At 56.6% G+C, this 13,702-nt stretch overlaps 1 protein-coding gene across 3 annotated transcripts in view; it reads right to left on the bottom strand.

The window, feature by feature from the left end:
* Pip5k1c (phosphatidylinositol-4-phosphate 5-kinase type 1 gamma) overlaps positions 1-11,782 on the bottom strand; it is a 27,182-nt gene extending 15,400 nt beyond the window's left edge. For all 3 annotated transcript variants that reach the window (XM_021204445.1, XM_021204446.1, XM_021204447.1), the window contains exons 1-2: positions 11,599-11,782; positions 1-11 (exon numbers count right to left, since the gene is read on the bottom strand). The exon at positions 1-11 is cut by the window's left edge and continues 21 nt beyond it. In XM_021204445.1, the coding sequence (XP_021060104.1) occupies positions 1-11; positions 11,599-11,692 (105 nt within the window). In that variant the 5' untranslated portion in view covers positions 11,693-11,782. The remainder of the gene's footprint in view (positions 12-11,598) is intronic.
* Positions 11,783-13,702: the final 1,920 nt, after the last annotated feature.

The following is a 13,702-nucleotide window of genomic DNA, read 5'->3' as shown; positions in this document are numbered from 1 at the left end:
CTGGGTCATACCTGGTGGGGGGGGAGGGGGGACAATCAGCACTGAGGCCAGGTCAGGCCAGGCCTTCCTCATCCTTCAACAGTTTGCTTCTTGTTTTGCTTGTTTGGTTTGGTTTTGTCAGACAGGGTCTGCGTAGCCCTGGCTGTCCTGGAACCCAGGCTGTCCTCGAACTCACAGAGATCCTCCTGCCTCTGCCTCCTAAGTGCTGGGATTAAAGGTGTGCACCATCACGGCTGGTTGTGCCTTTGGTTTTTGAGGCAGGGTCTGTTACTGAGCCTAGGGCTCACGGTTATAAGGCTGCTTGGCATCTGTTAGCCGCAGCAATCCTCCTGCCTCCATCTCCCCAGTGATGGGGAAACAGCTGTGCAGCTCACTCAGCTTTCTACCTGGGAGCTAGGGAGTCAAACTTAGTTCTTTCTTTTTTTATGATTTACTTATTTTATTTATATGAGTATACTGTAGCTGTCTTCAGACACACCAGAAGAGGGCGTCAGATCCCATTATAGAAAGTTGTGAGCCATCCCATGGTTGCTGGGAATTGAACTCAGGACCTCTGGAAGAATGGTCAGTGCTCTAAACCGCTGAGCCATCTCTCCAGCCCCTCAAACTTGGTTCTTCACACTTGTGCAGTAAGCCCTTTCTTCACCGAGCCATCCCTGTTTCAGGCTGTGCGCCTGTGCACCAGGGTAACTCCCTCCCCTGCCCTGTGGTGGGGGGGGGGAGGGTAATTTCACCCCCGCCCCAGGTTCACTGAGGTGGATCATAGAGAGACAGATCACAGGTGACTGTCTGTGTGGATTTCAAACCCAACACTGGTTGGACTATGGTGCTGGTGACCCAAGGACCGAGGACCACAGGTTGCAGGGACTCACAAAAGGTTCCAGAAGTTGCCCTGGTGGCCTCTCTGTAGTGAACAGTCTGTGGTTCTGCATCTGGGACCAAGAATGACCCTCGGGGAGATAAGTGTTCATAGCCCCTGTGGGTCATGGAGGCATGACCCGAGTCTTGTGGGAGACACTCATGGACGGGAAAGAAGGGTTTTGCAATGAGGGTGGCTGTCTCCTCTCCTGATGTCATTACCGGCTCCTCAGGGGAGGTAGGGGCTGTGAGCCAAGGGAGGCAGGCTCCCAGTGCACAGGATGGGCCTGGAACAGATGCCCAGCACAGGGGATGTGGGACCACAACCTCAGGACACTCTGATCCTGCCCCTGACAGGGGATGGGGACAGACCACGGCGGCTGTATAAGGTGCTGGTGGGTAACCCTTCAGCGAATTCGATGGCACAGCTCTATCAGCTGACCCAGTGTCTACAGTGGAACTAGCTGCATCTGGGGCACGGAGATCAAGGACCAGGGGAGCAGGATGTCGGCTGAAGGGAGGCAGAAGGTCTACAACTTGTGCAAGGCTCACTGGGGCTAGAAGGAAGGGTTCAGCTATGCTGGCAGCAGCTCCCAGGGCTGTAGGGGACATTCTGAGGTCCCAAGTCACCTGCTCCACCTGTAGTCAGGCACAGACCCCAGCGTGGACCATAGTCTCTGACCTCACTGGCTGAAACATGGGAATCAAGACAGAACCTGGAGATGCGACCAGGAGGGGGACAGGGACACTCAGGAGCCCTGACACAGCTCAGACACTCTCCTCCCAGCCAACTGTTTTCTGAGCAAGCAGCCCCGTTTTCCAGGAAATTATGTTTAAAAATAGTTGGGGAGGAGGGGAGGCGGGGGCACCAGCTGGCTACGGGTGCGGTGCGTGAGGCCCAGTCAGCCCATGTCTACTGGCAGCACCCAGGCAAGTGGTGATGCTACCCCTCAAGCTTCAGGCCAATGTCTGCTGCCACACGGCTGGGTGACCTCGGGCAAGTCTGAATCTCTCTAGGCGGGTTTCTCCCGGGGAGGTTGGAAGCTGTGTCCCCATCACCCCAAGCACCTGTCACATGGGCTGCAACTGCGCACTGCCTGGGGACACAACCCAGGTCACTCCATCTGTAAAACGGGCTATGCCCATCACCTGCAGAGACTCCTTACAGGTGATCCTAGGAATCAGGAATGGGGGACATAGAGGTCTGGGCACAGGAAAAAGGAAAGCCCCTGGAATGGACAGGAAACAGAAACTACGGCCAGGGAGATCACAGGCCCGTGACCCTGCCGCCACTCGGCCTCAGAGAGAGAGGCCTGGGGCCAGCGGGGAGGGGTTGTCCATTAGCTCACGCTAGCCTGCTGACTGGATTACACCAACACTTCCTTTCCTGCTCCCTCCTCAAGCCCACACAGGCCCCTGCCCTGCCCCATCCTGCCCTGGCACAGCTATGTTCTCTGTAGCTCCCTCTGCCGGACTCCTGCAAGGCTTGCCCACTGCTGAGCAAGATCCTCACACATCCCCGCACGGCCACACTGCTCAACTGTGACGGGCCCAGTGGCCGATGGCCCCATGCTGCATGCACAGGTGACCTGTCTGTCTGTCTCTGAGAAGAGGCCTGGGCAGGGAAGGAGACACCTCTAAAGAGCTGGCACATGGTCCCAGTGAACCAGCACTTCCGGCCACCCGAGAGAGGCATCACACACCCCATCGGGATCTGCGAAGGTGCACGCATGAGTGTGGTGTGGGGCTTCCGCTTCAGAGATGCCTGTTACACAGCAGCAGCAGGAGCAGCAGCGGCAGCGGACTGAGACACGGCGGCTGTGCCAAGACCTCAAAAAGGAAGTGAATGCTCTGCTGTTCTCATACTCCACAGTGCATCCTTGACCCGGTGATCCACACACTGGAGCATCATGCAGCCAAGAACAGGAGGGAGGCCTGACACAGAGGACCCAGACAAGAAAGCCACACAGTCGCCATGACAGGCCATGCCCAGGGTGGAAGAACACAGAGGGGAACGCATGTGTGCGCTGGTGGATGCCTTAAACAGAGAAGGCCTTCTCTGAGGGATGTGATGTTCTGCAACTGGGTAGACTACCTGGCTGTATAATCTGAAGATCACACAGGTGTGTATATCTTACACACAGGTGTGTATATCTTACACACAGGTGTGTATATCTTACACACAGGTGTGTATATCTTACACACCTAAGTGATCCCTACAGTCTACCAATTATAGCTCAAGATCACAAAATCAAAATGTAGCCATAAGTGTCCACAATGGTAAACACATCACTATTAGCGCAGGCCTCATGGGACCTGCAGACTCCATCTGTCACAGAGCTCGGTCCCTGGCCTCAAAGTGGCCAGGAACTGGGTGCTGTATCCAAAGTTCGAAGACACCTACCAACTTCCCCTCCCATCTGCTCAAGGCCTGCGGACCCAGGAGGTGATGGCCCCAGCAGAGGTCCCCATTTGGACCCCGCCCCCACCTCTGCAGTGTGCGAGGGGATAGGCCAGGGGCTCGCTCCAAGCTTGAGAGAGAAAGCTCAGCTTCCTGAGCAAGAAACAGGTCCAGAAGGTGGCCGGTCACATCACCATGCTCCTGGGAGTCTGTCACCCTGGAACCACTACGGAGCTGGGGACCAGAAACAAACTGCTAAAGAGGGACTGGGTGCTATGTATTCCAGAGACACTGCAGGGCACGCCCCGCACCTGGCGTCTGGCCTCAAAACTGCAGAAAGAGAAGGAAAGAAGAGACGGAGGAGGAGACAGAGTAAGGAGTAAGACTTGGAGGCTGGGAGGGAGGAGGAGGAGATGGAGGAGGACGAGGGGGAAGAAGGAAGGGACAGAGGAGGAAGGGGAAGAGAAAGACTGTCTCAAGGAAGGGAAGGGACCAGCCCTAGTGGTGTATATCCATCATCCCAGGACCCAGGAGGACAAGAGGAGGCAGAGGTCACCAAGGCGACACAGCATCACTGCAGCAGCACCAACAGCAATGCTGGGCTGGTGGCAGGGTGGTCACCCCTGCCTGCACAGGGAGGTAGTGAGATCAGGAGAGGACCAGGGGACCATCTATGCCACACAATTAAGGAGGGTCATCCTCGGCGACACAGTGTCTCGTAAGGCAGCTGCGGGTGCCCGTAGGTGACCACCTTGCCCTGGTAAGCAGGATGTCACATGGCTGGGCACACTCCGTCAGGCACTTGCAGAGAAACTGGATCCTAGCAGCTGCCAAAGCCGGCACTCTGGGACACAATGGGACAGTCCATAGAAAGAACCTGCCAAGTCCTGGAGGAGCAACAGCCCTGCTGGAGAGCTCCTGCTCTCTGTGGGTTAATCTTTATCGCACACCAGGCATAGCAGGCCAGCACTGGACCCTTGGACTCCATGGCCCCAGAGTGTTGTCCCAGTGCATCGGAGCTGACCTGACAGCTCAGACAGGCAGAAACGAAGAACTCAGCCACGGTGCCTCACAACCACCATCTCAGCACCCGAGAAGATGAGGCAGGGCTGACGAGGTTTAGGCCAGCCTGGGCTACAGGGGAAGACACCTCCTGTGGTGTGCGGGCAATGGGAGGATGTTGAAACAGGGTCTCACCCACCCAGCCTGCACAGATGCCTGCCCCAGGACCCTCAGTTAATGTTCTCAAGAAAACCTGTCAGTGGTGGGTGGAGCGCTGAGCTCTGAGAGGCCTGGAAGCCAGACCACAGCCTGGATCATGGGATGGGCCGTGGGAGAGACAGGACCAAGGTCCATGGCTGCCTGGGGTGTGGAGGCTCCCGGTCCACAACACCCATTCCCCAGAGGTCCTTGCATTTCTGATAACTCCTCCCGCCAGGATGTTCCGCTCCGGCTCAGGCAGAGCCTACGTATGACTGGGCCTTCGTCCCAGGTGCCTGGGCCACACGTGCTGCCCCTGCATGGCCCAAGCACCTTTGCACAGCTGGTTCCAGTCCTGGTTCTGGCCGCCCACCGACACCTCTGTGCTGGCGGCTGCTGTCGCTGAGGTCTCAGGGACAACAGAGAGTCCAACGCAGCCCTTCCCTCCTGTCCAGTCCCTTTCTCCTGTGGCTGTTCACTCTGCCCGCCTATCCTCTAAACCTCGCTCCAGCATGAACCATGGCAGAAGTCAGGGCCACCCCTCACTGACATCACTGGTTCCCCTCAGGGACACTCAGAGGGGATGGCCCTGCCCATACATCATGCCGACTTTGAGGTCATGTAGGGGCACAGCTCACACAGCACACACAGCTCCTCGACTCCCTACTCCACAGGAGTGGCAGCCCTCCTGTTATCCTGGCTCTCAGGAGGCTGAGACAGGAGGATTGGGAGTTTGAGGCCAGCCTGAGCTACGCAGGGAGACCCTGTCTAAAACATAAAGACAGTGGACAATCACAGTGATGGGCTGGGGAGATGGCTCGATAGTTAAGGCACTGGCTGCTCTTCCAGGGGGCCTGGGTTCAGTGCCTAACATCCACATGATACCCAGCAACCACCTGTATCTTCAGTTCCAGGGGATCTGGCACACCACATACTGGCACCACGGTGGCTACAAGCCCATGCGGACATGCGCGTGTACACACACGTACACGCACATGCACACGCATACACACACACAACAGCGAGCAGCTTCCTCATGGCTCCTGCACCTGTGATCAGAAGAGAGGCCACACAAGCCAGAGAGAGGGCTCAGTGGGTGAAGGGGCTTGCTACCAAGCTGGGTGACCTGAGTTCAAACCTGAGGACCACAGGGTAGGAAGAGAAAAGTGATTCTTGCAAGGTGACCGCCGACCTTGCCACCCTCAGAGTAGTACCCACACACGTAAGACAGACACATATGTAACATTAAGGACGAAAACCAGCCACCAACGTCAGTGAAGCTAGTCACAGGAAGCCACCTGCAGCCGGCAGGGAAGGAGAAGTACTGGTGGCTATGGGCGAGCCTGGCTTGTCCCCAGTCAGACACAGGGTTTCTCTGTGACTCAGCGAGTCCACCCTCAGCCACCAGGGGAAGTGAAAAGCCCGATCCACCCAAATTCTGTGCACAGTCCCTGTGGGACTTTCCGAAAACAACCAACACCAGGGAAACACGGAGGAACGGCACACCAGGGCACCTTGTCCCCATCTGGAGTATTACTCAGCCATGAACAGGAGTGAGGCTCTTACAAGCCCAAACTGTGGAGGGACATGAAGGACATGGGACTCGGTGAGGGAGCAGGACACGAAGGCCACACCCTGTGGGCTCCCAGACAGGGAGTGGACACGTGAGTGCCAGGAGGTGCTGAGAAATGGGTGGGGTGTTGGAAGGTTCCGGAATGAGACTACACAGTTTTGATACAGCACTACTGAGGCCAGCAGGGGAAGGTGCAGAGGCCCAAGGACCCAAGTCCAGTGCCCACATAAAGGCAGAGGAGAGGAGGGACTGCAGCTCATGCCTTGGCACATGCAGAGCTGGCTGTAGTGTGGACGGACGGACGGACGGACGGACAGACAGACGGCGGGGTGATGACAATGCAACACAAGCTTCGACTGAGCACTGCAGCCACGGGTGTGAACACCACCTAGATTTCAGAGAGGCTGAATAAAGCCGGCAGCCTCTCACACATCTCCAACAGCTTTACTGTGGCAGGTGGGTGACCTGGAAGCACCCAGAGACAACCATGCGCAGCCTCCTGACTGGACAGGCCTGGGCTCTGTGCAGGGTTGGGCAGGGTAGCACTTCCTCCCTTCAGCCTGCCACTGTCCCGGGAACACTTGTCACCTCTTTGGAACTAGAGAGGAAAGGAAGTCACGAGGTGGTGGTGGTTGAGAGAGGTGGGGGCAGCCATACACACCGCAGGCCCTCAGAAGCTGCTGGAGGCCAGCAGTGCAGGCGTCTGACAGGGCGGCAGGGTGGGGTGCGACCCCACTGTCCTTGTTTTCCAGGGTGACTGTCCCTCCGACCCATCACACAAGACAAACCCATCACACAAGGCATCACGCTGTTCTTCCCCGTTAGTCAGCTCCAGGAGGTAAACAGGAAGCCAGGCCAGGCAGGGAGACCAGGCCACCCACGGTCCTACAGGTCCTCAAGTAGCCAGACACTGTTCAGTGCCAGTGGTGAGAGAGAAGGCTCCAGAGTCTGTCCCAAAGAGCTGAACGTCAGGCAAGGCGACCCCACCGAAGCCTCAGGCAGAGGGCCCCACTGTGCCCCACCAGGACATGTGACCCAGAGGTTGTGACCCCCAAAAGCACAGAATTCCTGGTTATTTTTCTTGTGTCCCCAGCCTGGCTACAAGACACCCCTAACCCCCAGCTCAGAAAACAACAGGCAAAAGGGGGGGCTGGGCTGAGGCTGAGTGGACAGGGTACTCCCCAGCATGCACCAGGATCCGAGCTCCATCCTCAACATCACGTGACACGGGCACACAGCTGGTGACAGGTACCCCAGCACTCAGGAGATGAAGGAAAGAGAACTGGTAGTTTCAGATCATCCTGTGCTAAACAGTGAGTTTGAGGCCAGCCTGGGCTACATAAGACAATAAAAAAATAAAAGGTGGGGACAGAGAAGGTTATGAAACTGGAGAACTTCTGACTATGATGTCAAACCAGGAAACTGTTAACAGTCAGACGGACACTCTTTACAACAGAAAAACTAAAATTTGCTGATGGTCAGTAGTCACCAGTGTGACACACAGTGGTGTCCCGGTGAGAGAAGGGTCTACAATATAAAAAGAGCTCCTACAAACCAACAAGACTGCACAACTGGGAACAGAAAAGATAGTTTGCAGAGCATGAGGCCCAAGTTGTGTTCAGCACGGGACCAAAGGCAGCTGCATCCAATGTGAGTAAAGAAAACTGGCCAGGGAGCTCAGACGGGAGCAGGCGATGGTGAAAGGGCCACAGCGGCAAAAGGCTCCCAAAACAAACAAAAACCAGTTCACAGAATCAGGTGTGGTGGCCGCAGCTGAGCTCCTGCAACCCAGCCTGACCACTGAGCCCACCGGTCCCCTCATCCCAGAAGGCTCAGCCTCTATCAGGGTCAACCCAGATGTGGTGAACCCCCCTGGACTCCAGCACCTCAGAGGGCTAGCGACTCAGTCCAAGCTTGCTCAGTGCACATGTGCGTCTCTACCCGGTGCAGCCACTGTAGGCTGGGGAGCCACTGCCACTGTTGGGAGTCAGGACCCCCGAAGACCTGTGACAGCGAAGGGTCTGCCCAGCTCCTCATGGTCAGCCTGCGGTGCTACAGCTTCTCAATGGCTCTGAGCTCATTCCCAGTTCGGTGTAATCCTGTGGCAGGGTCTTCACCTGCATGGTGACCGGGCACAGGGATGAAACTCAGCCCAGTGACAGAACAGTCAGGACCCAGCAGCTGACTTATGGTCCATTCTGACCCAGGAAACCCCTCACCCACATCTCCACACTCATTTTCAAGGGACGCAGCTTCCCATGACCAATGCCTGTGTGGCCTTAATTGCACCCAGGACACCACATCAAGGGTCCCCAAGCCTGCAGCACATACACATGAACACAGACAGCTCAGGGCTCTGAGCAGGCAGGGACCCAAATCCCCCGTAAGCAAGTGCTCCAGGCTAGCCCCTGGCCATTGAAGCCCCTACCTAGCCTACCAGGCACAGTAGAAGCTCAAGAAAAGTCAACATTGGAACCGCAAAATGGCTCAGTGAGTGAGGGGCTTACTGCCAAGCCTGAGCAGCTCAATTCTATCCCCAGGACTCTAAGGTAGGAGAGGACTGACTCCTTTGAGCATGTAGCCAAGGCTAGCCTTCAATTCCTCATGTTCAGGCTTCCACCTCCCTAGTGCTGGATGACAGGTGTTGTCCACCACAGCTGGTTGACATGGCACTGGGGCCGAGCCTAGGGCCTCGTATGCCCAAGGCCAGCTCTCTGCCCAGGAAGATATTCCTTGTCAGGTCCTAGCCTAATGTCACCTTGATGACAGGTGACCCTTATCTAATGGGCTCCTGAGTCTGACGGATATCCTCCGAGGGAAGCAGACTGAGTGTGCGTGCATGCGTGTGTCTGTGTGACCAGCGATCCTAACTGCAGCTGCCCAGCTCCACAACTGAACAGGGAGGCAGCCAAGGTACACTGTGGGACGATGGGCATGACCCATGTGCTGATAAAACTTTATTGACAAAACCTAGCATGTAGGCTGCAACTACTCGAGTCCCTGCCCCAGGGTTACCTTGTTCTTGCGCACATTGTGACCCCAACAGTCCAATCGAGGAACGGCCCCAGAGCCTCTCTCCATGGGGGAGACTGAGGCAGCTGTCATCCAACTGCATGACCTCAAGATAACACCTAGGCGAAGACGTGACTGAACCTTTTGTCTCGAAGGCCAACAGTTCTGACCCTGACATCGAGGTCACCACCACCTCTTACTGGCACACCTTGACAGTCACTGCACACCTGTTGAATGCCACCCTACTCTGGTGCTGAGCCGCTGCAGGAACATAGAGGTTCCTGTGGCTGGCATTGAGGGTGCGAGGAGTAGACAGGGAGGGAGGAGGGGATGGGCAGAGGGAGGGCCCTGAGCCAGGTTTTACGGGGCTCCTTATGGAACGGAGAGCTGAAGCAAAATGAAGGATGATGACGCTGGACCAGCAGAGGCACGGGGTGGAGGAGACGTGGGCAGACTCTGGGGTGATTTTAGAAGCAACGCTGACATAATTCGCCGCCAATTTAGATGGGGGAGGAGGCAGTGGCAGGTTGGGACCGCCGAAGCTTTGGAACACTCACACCAGAGCACAGGCAGGTCACCAGCCCCGTGTCCTAGTATCCAGGATTCCCAAGCCATTCCGCACACCCACAAATCGCACAAGGGCCCCAGCAGCCACAGGAAGGCAGGAGGCAGGCAGTTTTTGGGCCAGGCCTCTGGAGTCCGGAGACTTAACGTAACTGGATTCTAAACACCAGAGATAGGTTTCCCTCCCATCAGATAGGTGGAAATTACCAGAGCAGATAACAGGCTGCTGACAGGGCAGCAGGGGAGACAGGCACCCAGAGCACAGGCCTTCTGGGAAGCGGGGTAGGCCTCACTCTTCCCGCCTCCAACCTCCAGTCCCCGCGTGGCTGGAGACACCAACACTGAACACCCACCGTGTTCACACGCAGGCAGGTATGCAGCTGGTGGTAAATAAATGCAACCGACTCCTTTAAGGCAGGCAGGGTTCCAGTGCTTCACAACCCAAGGTCAGAGTAGATCCAGATGGTTTCCCCATTTTACAGGTGGGGACACAGCAGGGGGCCAGACTGGAGGGTGGGACGCACAGGCAGCTGCGGGATTCGGATTCTGGGTGGATGACTAACAGAACTCCAGACAGGAAAAAGAACTTCCGGGAGAGACAGCCCCTGGGGGGTCAGGCAGGCACAGGACAGACCCTGTCTGCTCCAGTTAGTTTATCGGATACCCAGCCCTCTGTGACAAAAGGCTCCATACAGGGACAATGTTTGTGGACTCTGCTGTGGGAACTGAGTGCTGGGAGCCACCAAGGGCCCTGCTGTCCCCTGCACAATTTCTCCAGCATGGCACAGGACACCAGGGGACAGCACAGAAGGGCAGGTGGCTGGAGGCTAGAAGTAGGTTTGCTACCGGGTTCCCAATGGCATAGAGAAAAACGCTGAGCGCCTGGGGTTGAAGACCCCTGGCTCCTCCTCCCGTCCTGGCTCCTCCTCCCAACCTGGTCTTCCATGAGGACAAGCAAGGGAGAACCTTGGGAGCCTACGTGAGCCCACAGAGACCTAACTCAGCTGTCAGCGACGGAGCACTGCTGAAGGAGCCTAGAGTTCTGTGAATCCAGAAAGTTCCCGTGACCTCCATGGAGAAGGGAGCGTTCTGTTCTCTCTCAGCTGTGCATCCCGACCGCCCTGCCTACAGACTGCAAACCCAGAGACGCTGCTCACGACAAGGAAGGGGACACCAGGAAGCTGGGTGGCCCCACAGGCTACCCTAGTATGACTGACAGGGTCCAGGGAGAAGGGTCTGGGAGGTTGGGGGACTGACGGGACATCTGCTCACCCAGCCAGGACAGAGAAGGCACCTCAGCATCATTCCTTTATCCTTCCCCAGCCGGAATTTTAGAGGGAGGTAAACTGAGGCCAACAGATCCGTGATCAGTGGTGTGTAGCAGGGAGGGACCAGAAGGTGACAGTTGCGAGATTGACAGTCCAGCAAAGGGGGTCGGTCGCATGGAGGACACACTCGCCCTTCTTTGCCAGGCAGTGTCCGCAAGTGGGGTCCCCCATTAGAATGAGGGTGCTCCAGCATTCCCACACACTGTGGAGAAGCCACTCGCCACACACTCAAAGGGGCAGATATGACTTGCTTGTCTCTATCCCCTGCATCAAGAAAACGGGTTCCCTCTACCTCCAAACCGGAGGACCGCTTCACTGCTACCGCATGCATCTAAAAGAGGCTCGCTGCATGCACACGCTGCCAGGATAAAGAGCCGCACCCACGCCCGCCTGCGGCTCCACCGTGTCACCCAAGGACCCTAAAACGGGCCGAGCGCTGCGAGCCCCGCATCCCCGGGCGGGGCGGTGCAGCCTCCCCGACCGGAACGCTGATGCCCCCTCCCCCGCGCAGGCAATGGGAGAGCGCGTGACCCCCCGCGCCGCGCTTGAGAATGGATCAGCCCGGCAGGCCGCATCGCAGCGCGAAGCAGGCGGTCGAGACCACGCGCCACGGCGGGGGAGCGGGGCGAGCCCATCGCAGCGACCGGGGGGATCGCATTTACCTGCCGCCGCCCCACTCTCCGCAGACCAGGCCGCCTCCGCCGTCACGGCCCCCGCTTCGGCGCTCTCCGCCTCGTCCGGCACCTCTAGCTCCATGGCCGAACGCTCCGGCGGCGGCGGCGGGCCCGAGGATGCACCCGAGCTCGGCCGCCGCCGCTGAACAACAAGCGCCGCCTGCACGACAGGGCGGAGGGAGGGGGCGGGGTCCGGGCGGAGCCTGGCGTCGACGCGGAGCTCTTAACCAATCGGATATAAGGACCGGGCTTAGGGCGGCACCCACTCAGGGGAGTCGCGAGCGCCCTCGGGCGTCCGATGCAGGAAAAAAGTTGCGTTCACGTGCGGTACGGGGGCGGAGGGAGGAGCTTCAGCAAAGTGAGGAACCTGACCAATTAGGTAGCAGGGGTGGAGCTAAGGTGAAGTACGACTCACCAGCGCCTCCAAGCGTCCATAGAGGGATGAACAGACCAGCTCAAACCAGAGCGTCCTGCAGGGGACCGAGATGGGGCGTGGCCTAGAGTCTACTACAGCCAATCGGATATCAGGGGCAGAGCCTAGCCATGAGGCTCAGAAGCACCCTAGGCGGACAATACACCGGAGTCAGAGGCAAAGCAAATCTACAGGGTAGAGATAAGGCTAGCCTGGTCTACGTAGCAAGTTCCAGCCTAGCCAGGGCTACATAGTGGGACCTAAAAGACCCACAACCGGGCAGTGGTGGCGCACAGCTTTAACCCCAGCACTCAGGAGGCAGAGGCAGGTGGATCTACAAGTTTGAGGCCAGCCTAATATACGAGATCCAGTAACTCAGAAATCCCTCTGCCTCTGCCTCCCCAGTGCTGGGTCTGAGTTATCCTCAGCTACATATTGATTTAAAGAGACCAACCTGGGCTATAGGAGTGTGTGTGTTAAAGAAATTTATTACATATATTAGAAGTGTACTTTATGGGCTGGTGAGATGGCTCAGCAGGTAAGAGCACTGACTGCTCTTCCGAAGGTCCTGAGTTCAAATCCCAGCAACCACATGGTGGCTTACAACCATCCATAATGAGATCTGACTCCCTCTTCTGGTGCGTCTGAAGACAGCTACAGTGTACTTATGAATAATAATAAATAAATCTTTAAAAAAGTGTACTTTACTACTGTCATTTTATCACTCTACAACATACGTTATCAATAAAAATAAGCATACATCATATTGCAAAATAATAATATGTATGTAATATATATTGTTTGTTGTGTTTTTGAGACAGACACTCCAGCCTGAGATTCCTCCTTGCTAGGATGAGAGGCATGGACCGTCCATTAAGACAACTGCATCAGAAAGAGCGCTTTGGTGTGTGGCAAGGACAGAACTGAGCCAACTTGACTAAAGCCCGGGCTTCCAAAGTGTGGTCTGGAACCCAGTATTAGCACCTTCTGAAAGCGGGTTAGGAGCCTGAATCTGAAGCCTTCTTGCCGCAGCAACTAAGATAGGGTCACCAACTCCTCCAGCGATGTGGACACCTGATAAAAGCTGAGATCTGTTTGGGCATCAAAGGAAGGAACTAGGTCAGGGGTGCTCGAATTAAGAGGAAGCAAAGTTAAAAAAATAAAAATAAAGTCTGAAACTGGAAAGTCACAAGGAGTCAGGTGTACAGACAGGGAAGTCAATGCCAATAGAATAGATAATGATCTTGGGTGTGGCTAAATGGTGCAGCCTGGCCTAGAATTCCCAGTGAGGGGGCTGGGGGCGTGGTCAGGGGTGGAGTTCCCGCCTAGAATCCCATAGTAATGAGCTGGGCCGTGGCTCCAATGCGAGTTTTGATTATTCCAGTGTCTCCCCTAGCGATGAAAGCGGGAAGCCTGACAGTGGGGGGGGGGGGGTTGCAGCGAGAGGCACAGCCCATTCATCCCTTAGGATGCTCAGTGTTTTGTGAGCACCTACTATGTGGTGTAGGTGCTGTGGGGTGCAGGGCTAGCTAGGCCTCTCTGGATGCTCAGGGGTTAAGTAAGGCCTGTCTGGCCACGTGAGAGCACCTTGCGACTGAGCCACAAACCCTCCCACCTGCGGGCCGGCCTCTCTTGCACTCACCATTGCGCACGACCTGCACAGCCCTGCCGGTTCCACCC

Source organism: Mus pahari, chromosome 9 (assembly GCF_900095145.1).
Source record: "Mus pahari chromosome 9, PAHARI_EIJ_v1.1, whole genome shotgun sequence".
Lineage (NCBI taxonomy): Eukaryota > Metazoa > Chordata > Mammalia > Rodentia > Muridae > Mus > Mus pahari.
Note: the sequence above shows the minus strand (reverse complement) of the source record. Positions and strands in the feature narration are given on the sequence as shown.